Here is a 14,401-nt window from a genome sequence, read left to right on the forward strand (position 1 = left end):
TTTTCAAAGCTGCGAACAGAACTTTAGATTTTTCCCTCTTTCATTTGACTTTTTCCACTTAAACAATATTTCCTAATGAGTTTTTTTCTTTTTTTCAAATCTGGGATTCTGTCATCAAGGTATTAGCTTTTCCCTTTCAGCTTTGCATCAGTCCTTTTTCGAAATGGTTGAACTGGGCAGGACCAAGGACAGTGCCCCACTCAATGACCCTGGCATTGGCACCGATAGAAAAATCAGTGTTTTTTGACAATTCCGTTTGAGAACAGCCCACCCGACTCTATTGTCAACTAACCCACTTCCGATCCTGTCCACATAGCTACCACGGGAGATTTTGTCAAATACTTTACTGAAGGCTGGTGCACCACCTGCAGCCCCTGACCTTGGATAATAGCTCGACATCTATGCAGAAAGGAAGAAAAGACTTTGGTTGGGCTTGACTCAGTCTTAGTGACTTTTCTATTAGCTTCGCTTCGAAACCTCACAGTCCGTTGGGTTAAAGAATGGTTCTCTAGAACCTACACATTTTAGAGCTAGAAGGGACCTCAGAGATGGTTCAAGGTCTAATTCCCAGTTTTGCTGATGAGGAAACCAAGGCCCAGAGTGCTTAACTGGCATTTTCCCAAGTCACAGAGGAGCTAGAACAAGGATCGGATCCCACATCTGTGCTCCAAGCTCAATGCTCTTTCTTAGCGATATTAAGTCATATGCTCTTTCTCTAAATGCGTTCGCACATACACCACACACACACACAGATCTTCCTTCAGGTCTCTTAATTTTCCACCCAAACAAACCATGCCGTTATCATTTTGGAGGGTTCAGCTGGGACCCAGTGACTGACTACTTTCTCCTCCTGCTTCACAGAATGGAAGATGGAGGCTCAGAACTCCTCAGTGAAATTTGTTCTCCAATAAGGGGGTCTTTGGACTCCCCCAATCTGGGCTAATCTTGGGACTCCTCAGTCTACCTGGAGGAGACCACTGTCTTCAAACCTCATTTGAGCCTGTGTGTGCCTGAGCTTGGGGCTGGCCCCTTGGGTGGGCAGATAAGCCAGGCCATCTCTTCTGGGGGTGGGAAGTGTGTCAGCAGCTGGTCTTCCTGCGGTGGTAAGAGGGGCAGAGCCCTGAACACGCGGCCTGTGGGCCTGGCGGTACAAGGGTGACCCCTGCCACGTGAAGGCTGGACCTGGGCTGCAGGGAAGGGCAGTCACTTGGTCCAGTTTGGGAGAATAGCGGCAAAGAGGCCTGCCTGCCGCACAGGCGGCCTAGACAGGGGCATCCCTGGTACCCTGGACAGCGCCCGAGACAGGGCCCTTCACCACCCTTCCCACCCCCCTCGGAGGCCCTGGGTACCTGTTTATTCTTTAGGTCAAGGGAGAGTTCGTAATCGGAGGCGGCAGGGGCGCGGGAGCAGAGCGCCGTTGCCAGGGCAGGCTGCTGCCTGCTGGGGGAGGCCGCGCAGTGGAGGCCGGCCCGCGGGGAGGCGCCCCCCGCCCCCGGCCGCTCCTCCTCCTCCTGCAGCTCCTGGGCTTGAGCCTTCGGGGCGTGGGCACTGGGTCTGCCGGCCGCCGCCGCCGCCGCCGCCACGGAGTCCTCCGTGCCCGCACCGGCCTGGGCGCAGGAGCCGTCACTGTGAACGAAAGGCAACGGTGCTCGGTTGGGGGGAGGGGCGGGGTGCATGTGAGTGCGGGGGAGGGGGGCTGGGGCCCTCTGGCAGCGATGGGCCTCACCAGCGGAGGGGCTGGTGGGGGCCTCCTGAGGTCCCCATTAGGGAAGGGCCCCAGCCCTGGAGGAGAGCCTGAACTTGCGGAGGGTCCCCGGGGGCAGAGGGAGGGAGTGGCTGGCACTGGCCACCGCTCAGGAACCTGCTTAGAAGCGGTAGAGCAGGTGCTTAAGGTAGACTACCTGGGTTCCAGGCTGGGCCCTGCCTCTTGTTGGCTCTGGGGCCCTGAGCAGGTTAACGGAACCTCACTTTTCCTCTGTTTCCCCATCTATAAAGCAGGAATAATACTAGTACCTGCCTCATAAGGATGCTGGAAGGCTTAAGCTAGTTAAAGTTCTTAAAGCCGTGCCTGGCTCATGGTCCGTGCTCTATGTGTGTTAACTACCGTAATTATCAGTGGTCTGGCTTTCTGGCCGGTGGCTTAAGTAGCTGGGAGGAAGCTGATCCTCGCTGAACCAGATCCGTCTTCAGACTGCCCCAAGGAGGCTGGGGGCAGGAGTGATGCACATAGTCCTGGCTGGGGTTATGAAGTGTCTGTTCTTCCCCAGCCCCTGCTCTCTTCCCGCGGAGCCACCAGCAGGCTGGCCACAGCTGCTGCCCACCCGCCTCCTCTAAGACGACACTCTGGCTGCCCGGGGGCTGCTACACTCAGGTTGCTCCCCTCCCCGGCCAGCCTCTGGATTCTGCCCGTCCCCAAGGCCCAGCGCTGAGCCATCTCCTGCGTGAAGCCTTCCCGGTGTTTCCAGCTTTCAGGCTCCACCTGCGAGAACACCAGAGAGTCACCGCCTACTTCACGGAGGAGAAGCGTCTCGGCTCACGGTGTGGGCTCCAGTGCAGCCCCACTACTGTGTGGCTTTGGTCAAGTGGCTTTTTCCCTGACCCCTGGTTTCCTCATCAGTATAGAGGAGGCACTAGTACCTGCCCTACGGGGTCATGCAAGGCGTAAGGGAGTCAGCGTATGCGAGGTGTTTAGCACAGTGCCCGGCACAAACTAAGTGCTCCATAAACATTAACTCTTATTTCCCCCATCTCCCTTCCCCGCCGCCCCCCAGAGCCTGGCACTTGTATTCTATGTGAATCCCTCCTCCCCAGTTAGTGCTGAGCAAACAAGGAAGGCTCAATAAACACTTGTTGAAGGATGAATCGAAGAGAACCCAAGGCCACTGGCATGGCCTTGGCAGTGGACAGAATCCCTAAGGTTATCTAGTTCATCCTTCCCATCTCCCTTTTTCACATATGAGGAGCAGGGGTCCAGGGAGGTGGGTTGGCTCTGGTTGGAGGGCCAGTCAACCTTAGGACTTATTTCTTCCACAGCTTTGTCCCATGTAAGATGCCCCAAATCGTGCCAGAGAAGGGACCTCTTCAAGCTCTTGCTTCCACCCAAACTTTGGAGCCTCCTGGTGCTAGAATAACCAAGGGTGGAGTGAAGAATCCTCTCTTCATTCAACTTCATCCGTCCCCCCAGCACTCCCCTGCACCCCCCCGCCAAACATAGATAAAGAAGAGCTCATTGGCCAGCCCTAGCAACAGGGAGCCTCAAACTCCTTGCCACTGCATGATTCTTTGCTTCGTCATTTTTTCTGTGGCCATCAATCAAGCTGTATAGTTGGATGAGCTCTAAGTACGTGTTTTTTTCACTAGTATCACCAGGAAGTTCTTTTTAAGATCTAACTTCAGCTCCTCTTGTGATAGGACATGGCCATTCTTCCCGCAGGGCCCATGGAAATAGCCCTTTCCCACTCCCAGCACAGCTTGCCTCCTGGGGACAGCATTCCGTCTCACCCATCTCTTCTCTGCACTGTCCTTGGTACTGATGCCCAAGGCTTCTTAACCCTAAAAGGTTTTCAAGACTCTTTAGAGACCAAACACCTTTAAAAATAGCCCTTTGCTCTTTTTATGCTGCTGGAGGATGCTTGGCAAGAGGTTCTAAGGAGTTGATGCCCCTCAATAGCAGCGCTCAACCAATGATAGTGGAGGCTGGTAGACAAATACCCCAGCTTCCTTGTCTTGTGGGCAGGACAGCTCTGAGACACGTTTCACACCGTCTCCCAGAAGTGCCCCATGGGATTGAACCCCAGTTGCCCAAAGCAGTGACCTGATCATTAATGGACCTGCACTGGCTTCCTTCTCTTTTGTGTCTCATCCCCCACTCTCCTGTTGACACTTCTTGGGGTCACCTGGTCCCAAAGACACTACTTACGTTAAAACAAAACACATTTTTAAAATAACCTTTTTCGTGGGCCACCCCTCTGGACATGGACGAAGGCTCCAAGGCCTTCTCACCTGAACTCATCCATAGGGTCTGGGAGATAGGAGGCCCCCACTGCCATCTCCAGCATGTGCACGTGCACGTGCATGCACACTCACACACACATACACACACACACACAATGTTCTAACCAGCTCTGTGGCTTCGGGTAGCTCGTGTCCTCCTGAGTCAGTGTCTTCACCTGCCCCCTCACAGGAGCTTACTCATCTCCAGGGACCCTCCAGCTTGGACATTCTGGGAGCTTGGATTCCAGTGCCGAGGCCAGACCACCAAGGCCCACCAGCCCCAAGCTTCCAGGCTCTCTGGCTGGTGGAACCAACTCTGCCTTTGCCCACCTATGTGCACAGGGACCTGAGAGACTGTGTCCCCCCAGGTATATGATGAAAAGTGTTGGAAAGGGGACCCCATCCTTGTCTTCCTTCCTTATCATACTCCACAGACTTGTGTGGTAGGAGGTGGTGATGGAAACCCAAGACTACTGTCATCAATATGGCAAGGTTTAGGCTTGTCAGTGGAGGCCAAAGAACATGGAAGGCAGACCTGGGTTAGAAACCTGGCTCTGCTACTTATGATGTGACCTTGGGCAAATTACATCATCCCCTTGTGGCTCTATTTCTTCATCTGCAAAACAGACATCCTTGTAATGCCTTTACAAAGTTGCTGTGAGGAATAAATACAGCTGGCACAACCCCCAGTACAGTGCCTGGCACACAGTAGTTGATGGCAATGGTGGTTGTAGTCTGAGCTGAAACCCTATAGCATGGAGTCCCACAAGAATGCCCAGAAAAATAGCATGGAGCATTCCTAAGTGGAAGAGGTTCTCAATATTTAGCCTTCCTGTCAACCTTCACGAAATTGAAATAATAGGGTTTTTCATCATTCCTCATGGCCTTTCCCAGACCCCCGACTAACTCCCAGGGTCCTTAGGGAGAGGAGTGAAGTTGGACTTGCTCCCACCCCTGTTCTCCACCCACTGGAGAAAGAACACAGTGAAGGGTCTTGGTCTTGGGTGGTACCAAGTCCTGGGATCCATGGCCTCTGAGGAATCTGTGTGTATTCACCCCCTGGTGGGACCCACCACAGTGTGGGGCATGCCCTAGGTGGACGTTTGTCCCGTGCTGGTTGTGTGAATTTGTGCTTTGGGCACAGGGAAAGAAGCTCAAATCTTCAGCCTAGGCTGTCATAGCTGGAAGGACCATCTCTCTCAATCCACAGTCTCTTACGGAACTGGAAGTCCATTGTTCCAGCGCCCAGAGCATCACTCCTCCCAAGACACAGGTTGTGTCCCTTAAGTTTCCAGAATTTGCCAGGCTGACCTCACATCATAAAGCCGGCATCCCTAGTGGGTCCAATTTCAGGCAGCCTGGCGCGTAGACAGGAATCGTGTGAATGGGATTCACTCTATGACAAGCATAGCTTCTTTTAAGCCCCTTCCTTGAGCTTCTGGAGAGGAATCCTGGTGAACTTAGCTGTCCTGGGCTTCATATCCAGCTGCAGAAACAGATTCCTTGAGTGGTAGTCCACTAGCCTGGGGAAACTTAAGGTCACTGCTGACATATGGGAGATGCTAGTCACAAGAGTCTTGCCTGGGTTGGGGCACCCATTTGAGAAGGGAAAAGTAGAATGTGTGTGGCATCAGAATGAGAGGGTCTTAGAAGGCTTTGGTTGCACCCACATGACATTAGGCTGATACACGTACAGGGGCCTAGGCCATCCACGGAGGTTACGCCACGCATGAGAACGCAGGATGTGAGTATGGGAAATGAAAGTCTTTGACAACTTGGGGGAACAAGCAGTTGCTCAGAGGAATACCACATGCACACAGGACCAGAATGATCGGTGTTGAAACTCAGCATCCTCAGGGGAGGGTCACTCATGTGAGACACTGGCTTGCGCTTAGTGGGGTTCCACGTACCCACTGAGCAAGCCTGGTCCTGGCACATATAGGACTCCCCTGAGGTTCCAGTGACCACCCAGCCTGTCTATCATCTCTGCTATCAGAGTTGACTTCCTGAAATGCGATGTTTCAACGCCAATCCTCTGCTCAAAACCCAGTAGTGACTTTCCAGTAATGCCGGATACAGCTCATTGTTCCACTCGTGTCCGTAGCCGTGTGGTACTCGAGAGCGTTCATGATCTCACCCCGGTCTCCCTTCCCAGCCTCACCTCCAGGAGTCACCTAGCCACTCTGTCCACGCTGAAACTCTCCCCAAATCTGCCACACACCCTCAGACCACCATGCCTCTCCCGTGACTTCCTCCTGCCTGAAATGCCTCACGCACCTAACCCTTCCATCCATTCCTTTCTCTGCCTTGTCAACTCTTTCAGGACTCACTCATTGCCCCAGGAAGAGTCCCCCCTACAATATGCTCCAATAATTCTTGGCACTTGCCTCTATTTTAGCAATGACCACTTTGTGCCCTAATTATTCATTGATATGTCTCTGTCTTCCACCAGACGGTGCTATGTACACCTTTTTGTCACGGGTGCTTATCACAGTGGGCTGGCTTATAAGTCATGTTTAATAAATGTTAAATGGATGGAGGGATGGGTGGGTGGATGGGTGGATGGATGGAGGGAGGGATGGATGGATGGATGGGTGGATGGATGAATGGATGGGTGGATGGATGAATAGATGGATGGAGGGAGGGAGGGAGGGATGAATGGATGGATGGCGTTTGATGTTTTATACTTTCCCAAGGGCAGAGATACTGCGGTGAGCTTGGTGGTGTACCACCCAGACCCTCCTTCAAGGACTGCTTGCCCAGCTCTGGAGGTGCTGTTGAAGATTGCCTTCAGCTGTCAGCTGCCCCCCACCCCAGTTCCTTCAGGAACTGCAGTGAGCTACTGGGCCAAAGTCACATCCTCCCCAGGGCTATCTGCATCCAACAGCTGACAAAGAGGGGACATAAAGGCTCAGCCATATGACCCAACATGGGTTGGATAGGTCACTCTCCCTCCAGAGCTCCCGTGGGATTAGCCGAGGCTTCTGGTGGACCTCCAACACGGGTTGACCTCTCTCTCTGCCCCATGCCGTGTTCCTGCCCTCCCTTCCATGCGTGTTGACCCCAAGCATCCTCTAGTAAGCATCCGGCACCCTGAACTCAGAGTCTCCTTCCCAGAGGCACCAGTCAGTGATGGAGACCCAGCTTTTCTTTTTCCTTCCTTTTCCTTGTCAGCCAGGATTACCCTGGTCTCCCTGCCCCCAGACCTGCAAAGCCTTTCTGGGCTCCGGACGCCTTTGACAAAGGCTCTGGACTCTCTTCCCAGAAAATGCACGTGATTTCATACCCGCCGAGCTTTACCTCCACTTTCAGAGGCTTTACAGCTTCTGCGGATCGGGCTGAAAACGCTCTTCTGGAGGGGTGATCATGGATTTTGTCCATATGCTGAGGACTGCACCAAGTGCTGCAGGCAGCTCTGATCATACAGAGGAAACATGAGGGTTTCACACACCACAGGGCTTTCAGACACCGGTCACTGTTCCCCTCAATACCGACGGATCCTCGCTCACGGGTAAGAGAGCTTGAGTGGAGGGAGCCCCTGGTCCTATGACTCACTAGTCAGGTGATTTCGAGCGAAACATTTAACTTTTCTGCACCTCAGTTTTCTCATCTGCAAAATGGGGGTGTGAATATCTCCTTTCCAAGAGAGTGATGAAGATGAAGTGACCTCCCAGGCTGGTGTGCTGGCCACCGTGGAAAATACGTCCCTAAGAAGGATGAGGGAGAAGGGAGGGCGGCTATGCAGCCCCTGCCAGGGAGCTGGTCCCGGCGGTGGTGTCCTTCCCGGGCTCCCAGGCACACGCTGCCCACTGCCAGGAGCTGAGGGGACAGGAGCTACTGCAGAGCCTTTGAGGGCCAGGGAGGGGGGGTGCTATGCCTGGGGAGGGGAAGACTTCAGGGGAGGGGGCACCCAGGTCCTGGCAAGAAGGCGGAGAGAGGGATGAGGAGGAGCCTGGAGGCCCAGCCCCTGCAGCTTGTCGGTGGGGGTGATGGGCGGGGAGAGAGGGCTGCTTTCCCCTCCCTGAAAAGGCCAGAGCAGCAATTACGGGAGACCCAGCCAGGAGTGTTTTGAAGGCTGGAGGACTCCTTGGGCTACAAGATTCCCCCAGAGGGCCTGACCAATTGCACTAGATTATCTCGGTCTCTGCCAGCCTTTCTTAAAGCTCTTCTGGGACAAAGAAACTAGACATTTTCCAGACAAAAGCTAACAAAGAGCCTCACATCTCAAGATTTTTCAGCCTTTACTAAAACACTCCTGTCTCTCCCTCTCCTGAATCGATGAAGTGATCTCAGGTGGTCAGAATAAAGGCCAAGCAAGGGGAGCCAAGTGTCCTTGGGTGTCCCAGATGGTACTGGGGAGAGGTTGCAGTGAACAGAGGGCCAGCGTAAGAGACAGATTCACTCGGTGCTGATTCCAAGCACAGGCTAGGAAGTGCCGGCCGCCCTGCACCTTCCTGTTCACACCACACCCAGGGGCACAACGAATCCTCCCCGCCTCCCTCACCTCCCTGACCCCGCGTCATCCAAGCTGGAAGCCAGAGTTCACAATAGAACGCCCTGGAGGAGGGCGGCTGTGTCTTCCCTGCTGTCTGCTTGCAGAGGCCGCCCTGCCTTCATTGGCTGTGACACATCCCAAGGGCCCAGAGAGAGTGAGTTACTGTCTCCCATCGGCTCCTTGGAGACTCCGGGCTTTGGTTGCACAGCTGCCCCAGAAGGTGCTGGCTGGGTGGGTTTGTCTGGGGGGGTTTCTTGTTGAAGGCATCAGTCCTCCTCCGGGCCTGTGCCCTCCCCAGACCCAGGCCCACTCACGGTGGGGCCCCAGAGTCCAACATGAAAACGGCCCCTGCGTAGCCCACTCCTCGGCAGGACGCCAGCACCAGGGGGGCCTCACCTAGAAGCTTCCTCAGGACGCCTCCCTCACGGACTCAAGCTGGGCCACACGGACTAACGCCATCTTATTGCCCCTGGAAGCCTAATATTTTTGAGCGTTTGATTTCCTCCCAGTAGACGTGGATCTGGAAGCAAAATCAGGCTCTAAGGACGCCCTCCCCGCTCGCTGCCTGACACATGGCACACAGCTCACAAGCGCACGCACCTCTGAGCCCCTGAATACACCTCAGGCTTTCTTACCTCCCGTGTCTGCCCACATTCCCATCTCACCCACCCTGAGGATGAAGCCGCGGAAGTATGGCCTGTAATCTGTCCCTGACACACCCCACGGTCACCTCACAGCTGCACTGAAGAGTTACAGCCTAGTGAACTCTGGCTTTTAGTCCATGTTTTCCTTTTGTTATGAACTATCTGATACGTGCAAATATGAATAACGTGTATGCGAGGTTCAGAGGAAAATCTTCGCTTGCGCCCAGCTCAAGAAAGAGCCCGGCCATACCCGTGGGTTCCTCCTCCTCCCCTCGGAGGAACGCCTGTCCTGGATTTGTGTTTACCGTCCCCAGCTTCTCCTTAGGGGCGAATCTCCTCCTGTCACGTTGCATAAGCGGCATTGGCCGCTGCGCTGGGGCGCCAAGTGCGCCTCGTGCTGGGGGGTGCGGCTCGGGAGCTCTCACGGTCTAGCAGAGCCCAGGAAGGGGCAGGAGGCCCTCCCGGGGGACGGCCCCCAGCCCCCAGCTCCAGACCGGACTGGAAAGATGGCAGGGCTCTGACGCAGCAGGGCTGTGCCCGTTACTGCAGCAAGGAGGGCTCTCGGGTGAGAAAATGGACTTGCTCCCTAAGGAGCCCTGCTTCTGGCCCTGTGTGGCCGGATGGGTAGCGATTTCCAAAGGCACCATGGGGACCGTCCGGAGCCATGCAGAAGTGCCTGGAAGTAGCCCATGGAAATGCCAGGTGAGGCTGGGAGAGGTGGACTCGGGAGAAGCATCAGCCTGTGAGCCGCTGGCACCCAGGCCAAGGGTGTGAGTGCCTTTGGGGTCCCTGAGAGGAGGGAGCACACGAGGCAGTGTCGGCCAACTCATAGTTCAGCACAGCACAGGGTAGAAGTTACAGACGCAGACCCGGCGCCAGGCGGCCGGGCTCTGCCACGCACCTGCGTGTGGCCTTGGGCAAGTCTCCTAACCTCCTTGGGCCTTACTTTCCTCTCTAGGAAAGGATCGCAGTAGTAATGTATGTGAGGTGCTCTAAGCCCTATATAAGTAGCAACCATCGTTTTCCTTTTCAGGATTTCCAACATGTTATTTTGTCAAATAAGAAGATAAAAAGCAAAAGCACCGGCTTCCCTGGTGGTGCAGTGGTTACGAATCCACCTGCCAATGCAGGGGACACGGGTTCGAGCCCTGGCCTGGGAAGATCCCACATGCCGCGGAGCAACCAACCCCGTGCGCCACAACTACTGAGCCTGCGCTCTAGAGCCTGCGAACCACAACTACTGAGCCCACGTGCTGCAACTACTGAAGCCTGCACACCTAGAGCCCGTGCTCCACAAAAGAAGCCACCACAAGGCCTGCATGCCACAGTTAAGAGTAGCCCAGCTCAATGCAACTAGAGAAAGCCCGTGCACAGCAACGAAGACCCAATGCAGCCAAAAATAAATAAATAAAATAAATTTGTAATAATAACTTAATTTTTAATAATTAATTTATTAAAAAAAAAAAAAAGAACCAGACAGACGGCTGTGGTTAAAATCCCACCTCTTACTAGCTGTGTGGAGCTGGGCTAGTTCCTTAACTCCTCTGAGCTCGTTTAGTCCTGTGTAAGGTGGGGATACCTATGTTGCTGGGAGAGTTAATAAAACAACGACCATAAAGCCTCTGGCACCTATTTGATGCTCGGTAAATGCAAGTTTCCTCCCCTAATCTGGGCCTGTTGTGCTTCCCTGGCTTCTGGGCTGTTGTGCTCTCCCTGGAGAGCAAAGACCTCGTCTGGTCCTTCTTGGATCCCTCCGAGAGCCCTGTGATGGTGGCCCACACAAACCATGTGCAGACAGCCCATCCCAGAGGCGGGGCATGAGACCACGTCTCTCCATTTCCCTCCTCCAGGTCCACCCAAACCAGCCCTACCTCACCCAGCACAGATGTTTCCTACATTTCCTTGGTCCTGAGCCATTTTCAGGGAAGGCTATCCTCCCACCTCCTCCCATTCCACCCCACATCAGGGGAAAGGTCTCTGATGGCCTACAGGTGCCTGTGGCAGTCAGATGTGTGCTTGCCAAAAATCAGGAGTCTTGTGACACTAGAGATGGAAATGGCAGAATCACCAGCAGGGTAGGACATTGCTCTAGACAACTGTCAGGTTACTATGGAGCAAGGTTCCTTGCCTGTTTCTTTATGGTCACCTTCCTTATCTTCACCTTTCCTCCTGGAAGTCCTTCCTAATGTCTAGCTTCAATCTTTCTTGCTGCAGTAGAAACCACTCCAAGCTCACAGTATCAGAATGGCCAGGCAATTTCGCACATGCCTGTGGGTTTCACGGGTCATCTCCAAAAGTGTTTGGGAGGAAGGGCCAGCAATGCAGGACACAATGGCTTTGGGGAGAAGCTCCAGAGCTCCCAGCGTGGGGAGCCACCCCCCTCCAGGCAGGGCAGGGGTCAGTGCCAGACCATAAACCTTTCCCTGCGGGGGCTAAACTGTCTCCTCCTCTTAAGAGGAAGCCAAACTGTCGGCTGGCTAGAAGATGCTCCTGATAAAATGTCTCTGCCCTTAATCGCATCCTCGCTGCACTGTGACAGACCAGTGCTGGGTTAAATGATTTCCTCCCCTGCCCTGACATCTAGAAAATCTCCTCTCTGGGCCTGTTGGCCCTGCTTGATTGTCATTCATCGGGGCTCTTGGCTTCTTTGATCTCTTCCCCAAATTGGTCCCTCAGTTCTTGAGTCACCCCCCCCACCCCGCCCTGCTTCTCTCTCTCGTTCTCTCTCCAGCCAACTCTGTGGGTCACGGGCTAGGCTTGAGTAGAAACATCTGAAAGCGGCCCCCTCCCCCATGCCCATTCCCTGCTGTCCAAAGGAGGGACTGGACCCTCTCCCTGAAGGGCACAGCTCAACGACCCTGAGCAAGATGCAGGGTAGTGGGTCCCCTCCTGCTTGCCATACTAGGGGCTCCTGCTGGGACCCCATCCCCTGAAGGAGTCGGCCCACTCTTTCTAAGTATTTCTCAGTCACACCTGAGTTTCTAGACCCCTTCTCCTGGGACTCCTGGATCTTAACTGATTTCTCCCTCTCTGCTCTTGAAAAATCCAGCTAGCATTTATTGAGTGCCTACTATATACCAGACACCTTTGCACACGTCATGTTGTTGAATCCTCCCAACCACCCTAAGAGCTAAGTGCTACTGTTGTCCCCATTGGACAGATAAGAAAATCGCGGATTCGAAAGCTTCAGTAATTGCACCAAGGTCACAGAGTTTGTAAGTGGCCAAGCCAGGACGTGAACCTGGATTTGAGTTACTCTGTCTGTGCTCTCAGCTGCTCCACATCCTTGTGCTTCCTTGAAGTCTTCCTGAGCTCACCTTCCAGCCCAGGGCACTCCTATCCCACCTCCTCACCCTCCTCCTTTCCGACCTAGAAGGGAATCCACAAGAATCTGGTGCTCATCTCTCTGCCCTCAGAGAAGAAAGGGAATTCTTTGTATTCCCTTGTATTGTAGAGTTCTTCACTGGTCAGTAATTAAGAGTCTCCTGTTTACCAGAGTCGTTTCTTGTTACGAATTAGTAAATTCTTACTAATATGATACATCAGTCTCTCATGAATTTGTTTCTGGTGAGTCAGTCCCCCTGGAATCCAAGAACCACAGGGACGCCTAATGGATTCTCCAAACCTGCAAGACTGCAGCCTAGACTTAGAACCCGGTGCCCACACCAGATCCCGCCAGCCTGCGGGGGGTGGCGGGCCCAGGCCTGACCCGTCAAACAGTAACAAGAAAGAGGCGCCCCGCCGCTCCTCTGTCTGTACGGGCTCTGTCTTCACCTCCAGAACCTGAGCAAGTTGCTGCCCTTCCCTGAGCATTTCCTCGGCTGAAAACTGGACACAGGGATTCTCGCCCTCGTGCCTTTGAAGGTTTGTGGGGAGGACCGGTGGCGTGGAGGGTGGGAAGGAGCCTGTCACCTGGCAGACGCTGCACACAGTTAGCTGAGGCCGAGGCTGGCTTGCCACCGAACGCTCCCTCCTTTCCCGGGGGGCCCAGCCCAGCTCCCAGGCCGCACCCTGGGGAGGCGACAGGGACGGAAACGAGACAGGTGGTCATGCGAGGGCTGTGGGGTCATGCTTGTGAGGTGAGGCTGGTCTCCTTTAAAACCGCCTTTTGTGTTTTCACAGTAAGTGAAATGGAGAAAGAAACTCCGTGGCCAGCCCTCCTCCCAGCACTCCTCTGACTGAGGTTCCAGGGCTTCCTTCCCACGAGCCTCCGCCCAGGCGCTCCTATTCAGGTCACACCACTTTGCTTTATCCTGCTTTGCAAATGCTCCTGGTCCCTTGGCCGGATGTGGATGCCTCCTCCGACCAAGGCAGCTCCTTACCTTCCTATAGAATCACTCTGGGGGGCCTCGGGGATTAGATGGGTCACCCGCCGTGTGATAGCTGAGGACACTGGGGCCTGGAGCAGTGGGGGGGGGGGGGGGGACACCAGCGCTGTCGGGTGGCCTGAGCCCACCCTGTTCTGCATGACGCCAGCATCAGCAGCGGGAGACCTAGGGCGAGGCACTTCCTCTCCTGGGTCTCCTGTCTGGGCAGTAAAGGGCCAAGGCTTCCTGGTTCTCTGCCACCTTGACGGCCTGTGGTTCCAAGTCCACAGACCCCTTCTCTGTGCTCTGCCACACTTCTCCCGGCTCCAGACAGAAAAACACGTCTTCCTTCGCCAACGGCTGTCTTTCCTGTTTTGTTTTGTTTTTTAATCGTCACAAAAGTAATCTCTAAAAATCTCCTTTCTTAAACCATTCCAATGCCTCTCAAAGGCAGTAAATTCTTGAAGAACGCCTGATCTCATGCATCCATCCTGCTATAGACTAAGATTATTTCCTCATTTGGGGTCTGAGGAAACGCATTTAAAACTCTTTCTGTTTCCATCCATCAGAAACGCTTATTGGAATTATGTCATTTTCATAGTTGTGTTATCGGTTACAAGATAAATGAACAGGTAAAGATGACCTTTCAGAGGAGAAAACAAGACAGCTCAGGAAACAGTGAGGTTAGAAGAATCTCTAGGCCTGCAAAGAGAGGCCACACTTTCTGGGAATGAAAAAAGAATATCCAAAAGATTCAAACAAGAAGTTTTCAGCAAATGGAACAAGAATTTGTTTCCCCCCCAGACTGGACAAAACTCTGCATTAATAAATGCCCATCCTTGTGGTAGCTTTCATTTTGTTATTCTGGAAGTATTATCTTAGTTATGTTTATTTCTCTCTCTCTCTTTTTTTTTTTTTTTTTGGCCATGCCACGCGGCTTGTGGGATCTCAGTTCCCCGACC

General features: G+C 53.8%; 1 protein-coding gene across 1 annotated transcript in view; it reads right to left on the minus strand.

Moving 5' to 3' along the window:
* IQSEC3 (IQ motif and Sec7 domain ArfGEF 3) overlaps positions 1-14,401 on the minus strand; it is a 99,405-nt gene that overhangs the window by 49,298 nt on the left and 35,706 nt on the right. Inside the window, exon 3 of the mRNA XM_059935091.1 lies at positions 1,350-1,626. Coding sequence (XP_059791074.1) covers positions 1,350-1,626 — 277 coding nt within the window. The remainder of the gene's footprint in view (positions 1-1,349; positions 1,627-14,401) is intronic.

Source organism: Balaenoptera ricei, chromosome 10 (assembly GCF_028023285.1).
Source record: "Balaenoptera ricei isolate mBalRic1 chromosome 10, mBalRic1.hap2, whole genome shotgun sequence".
NCBI lineage: Eukaryota > Metazoa > Chordata > Mammalia > Artiodactyla > Balaenopteridae > Balaenoptera > Balaenoptera ricei.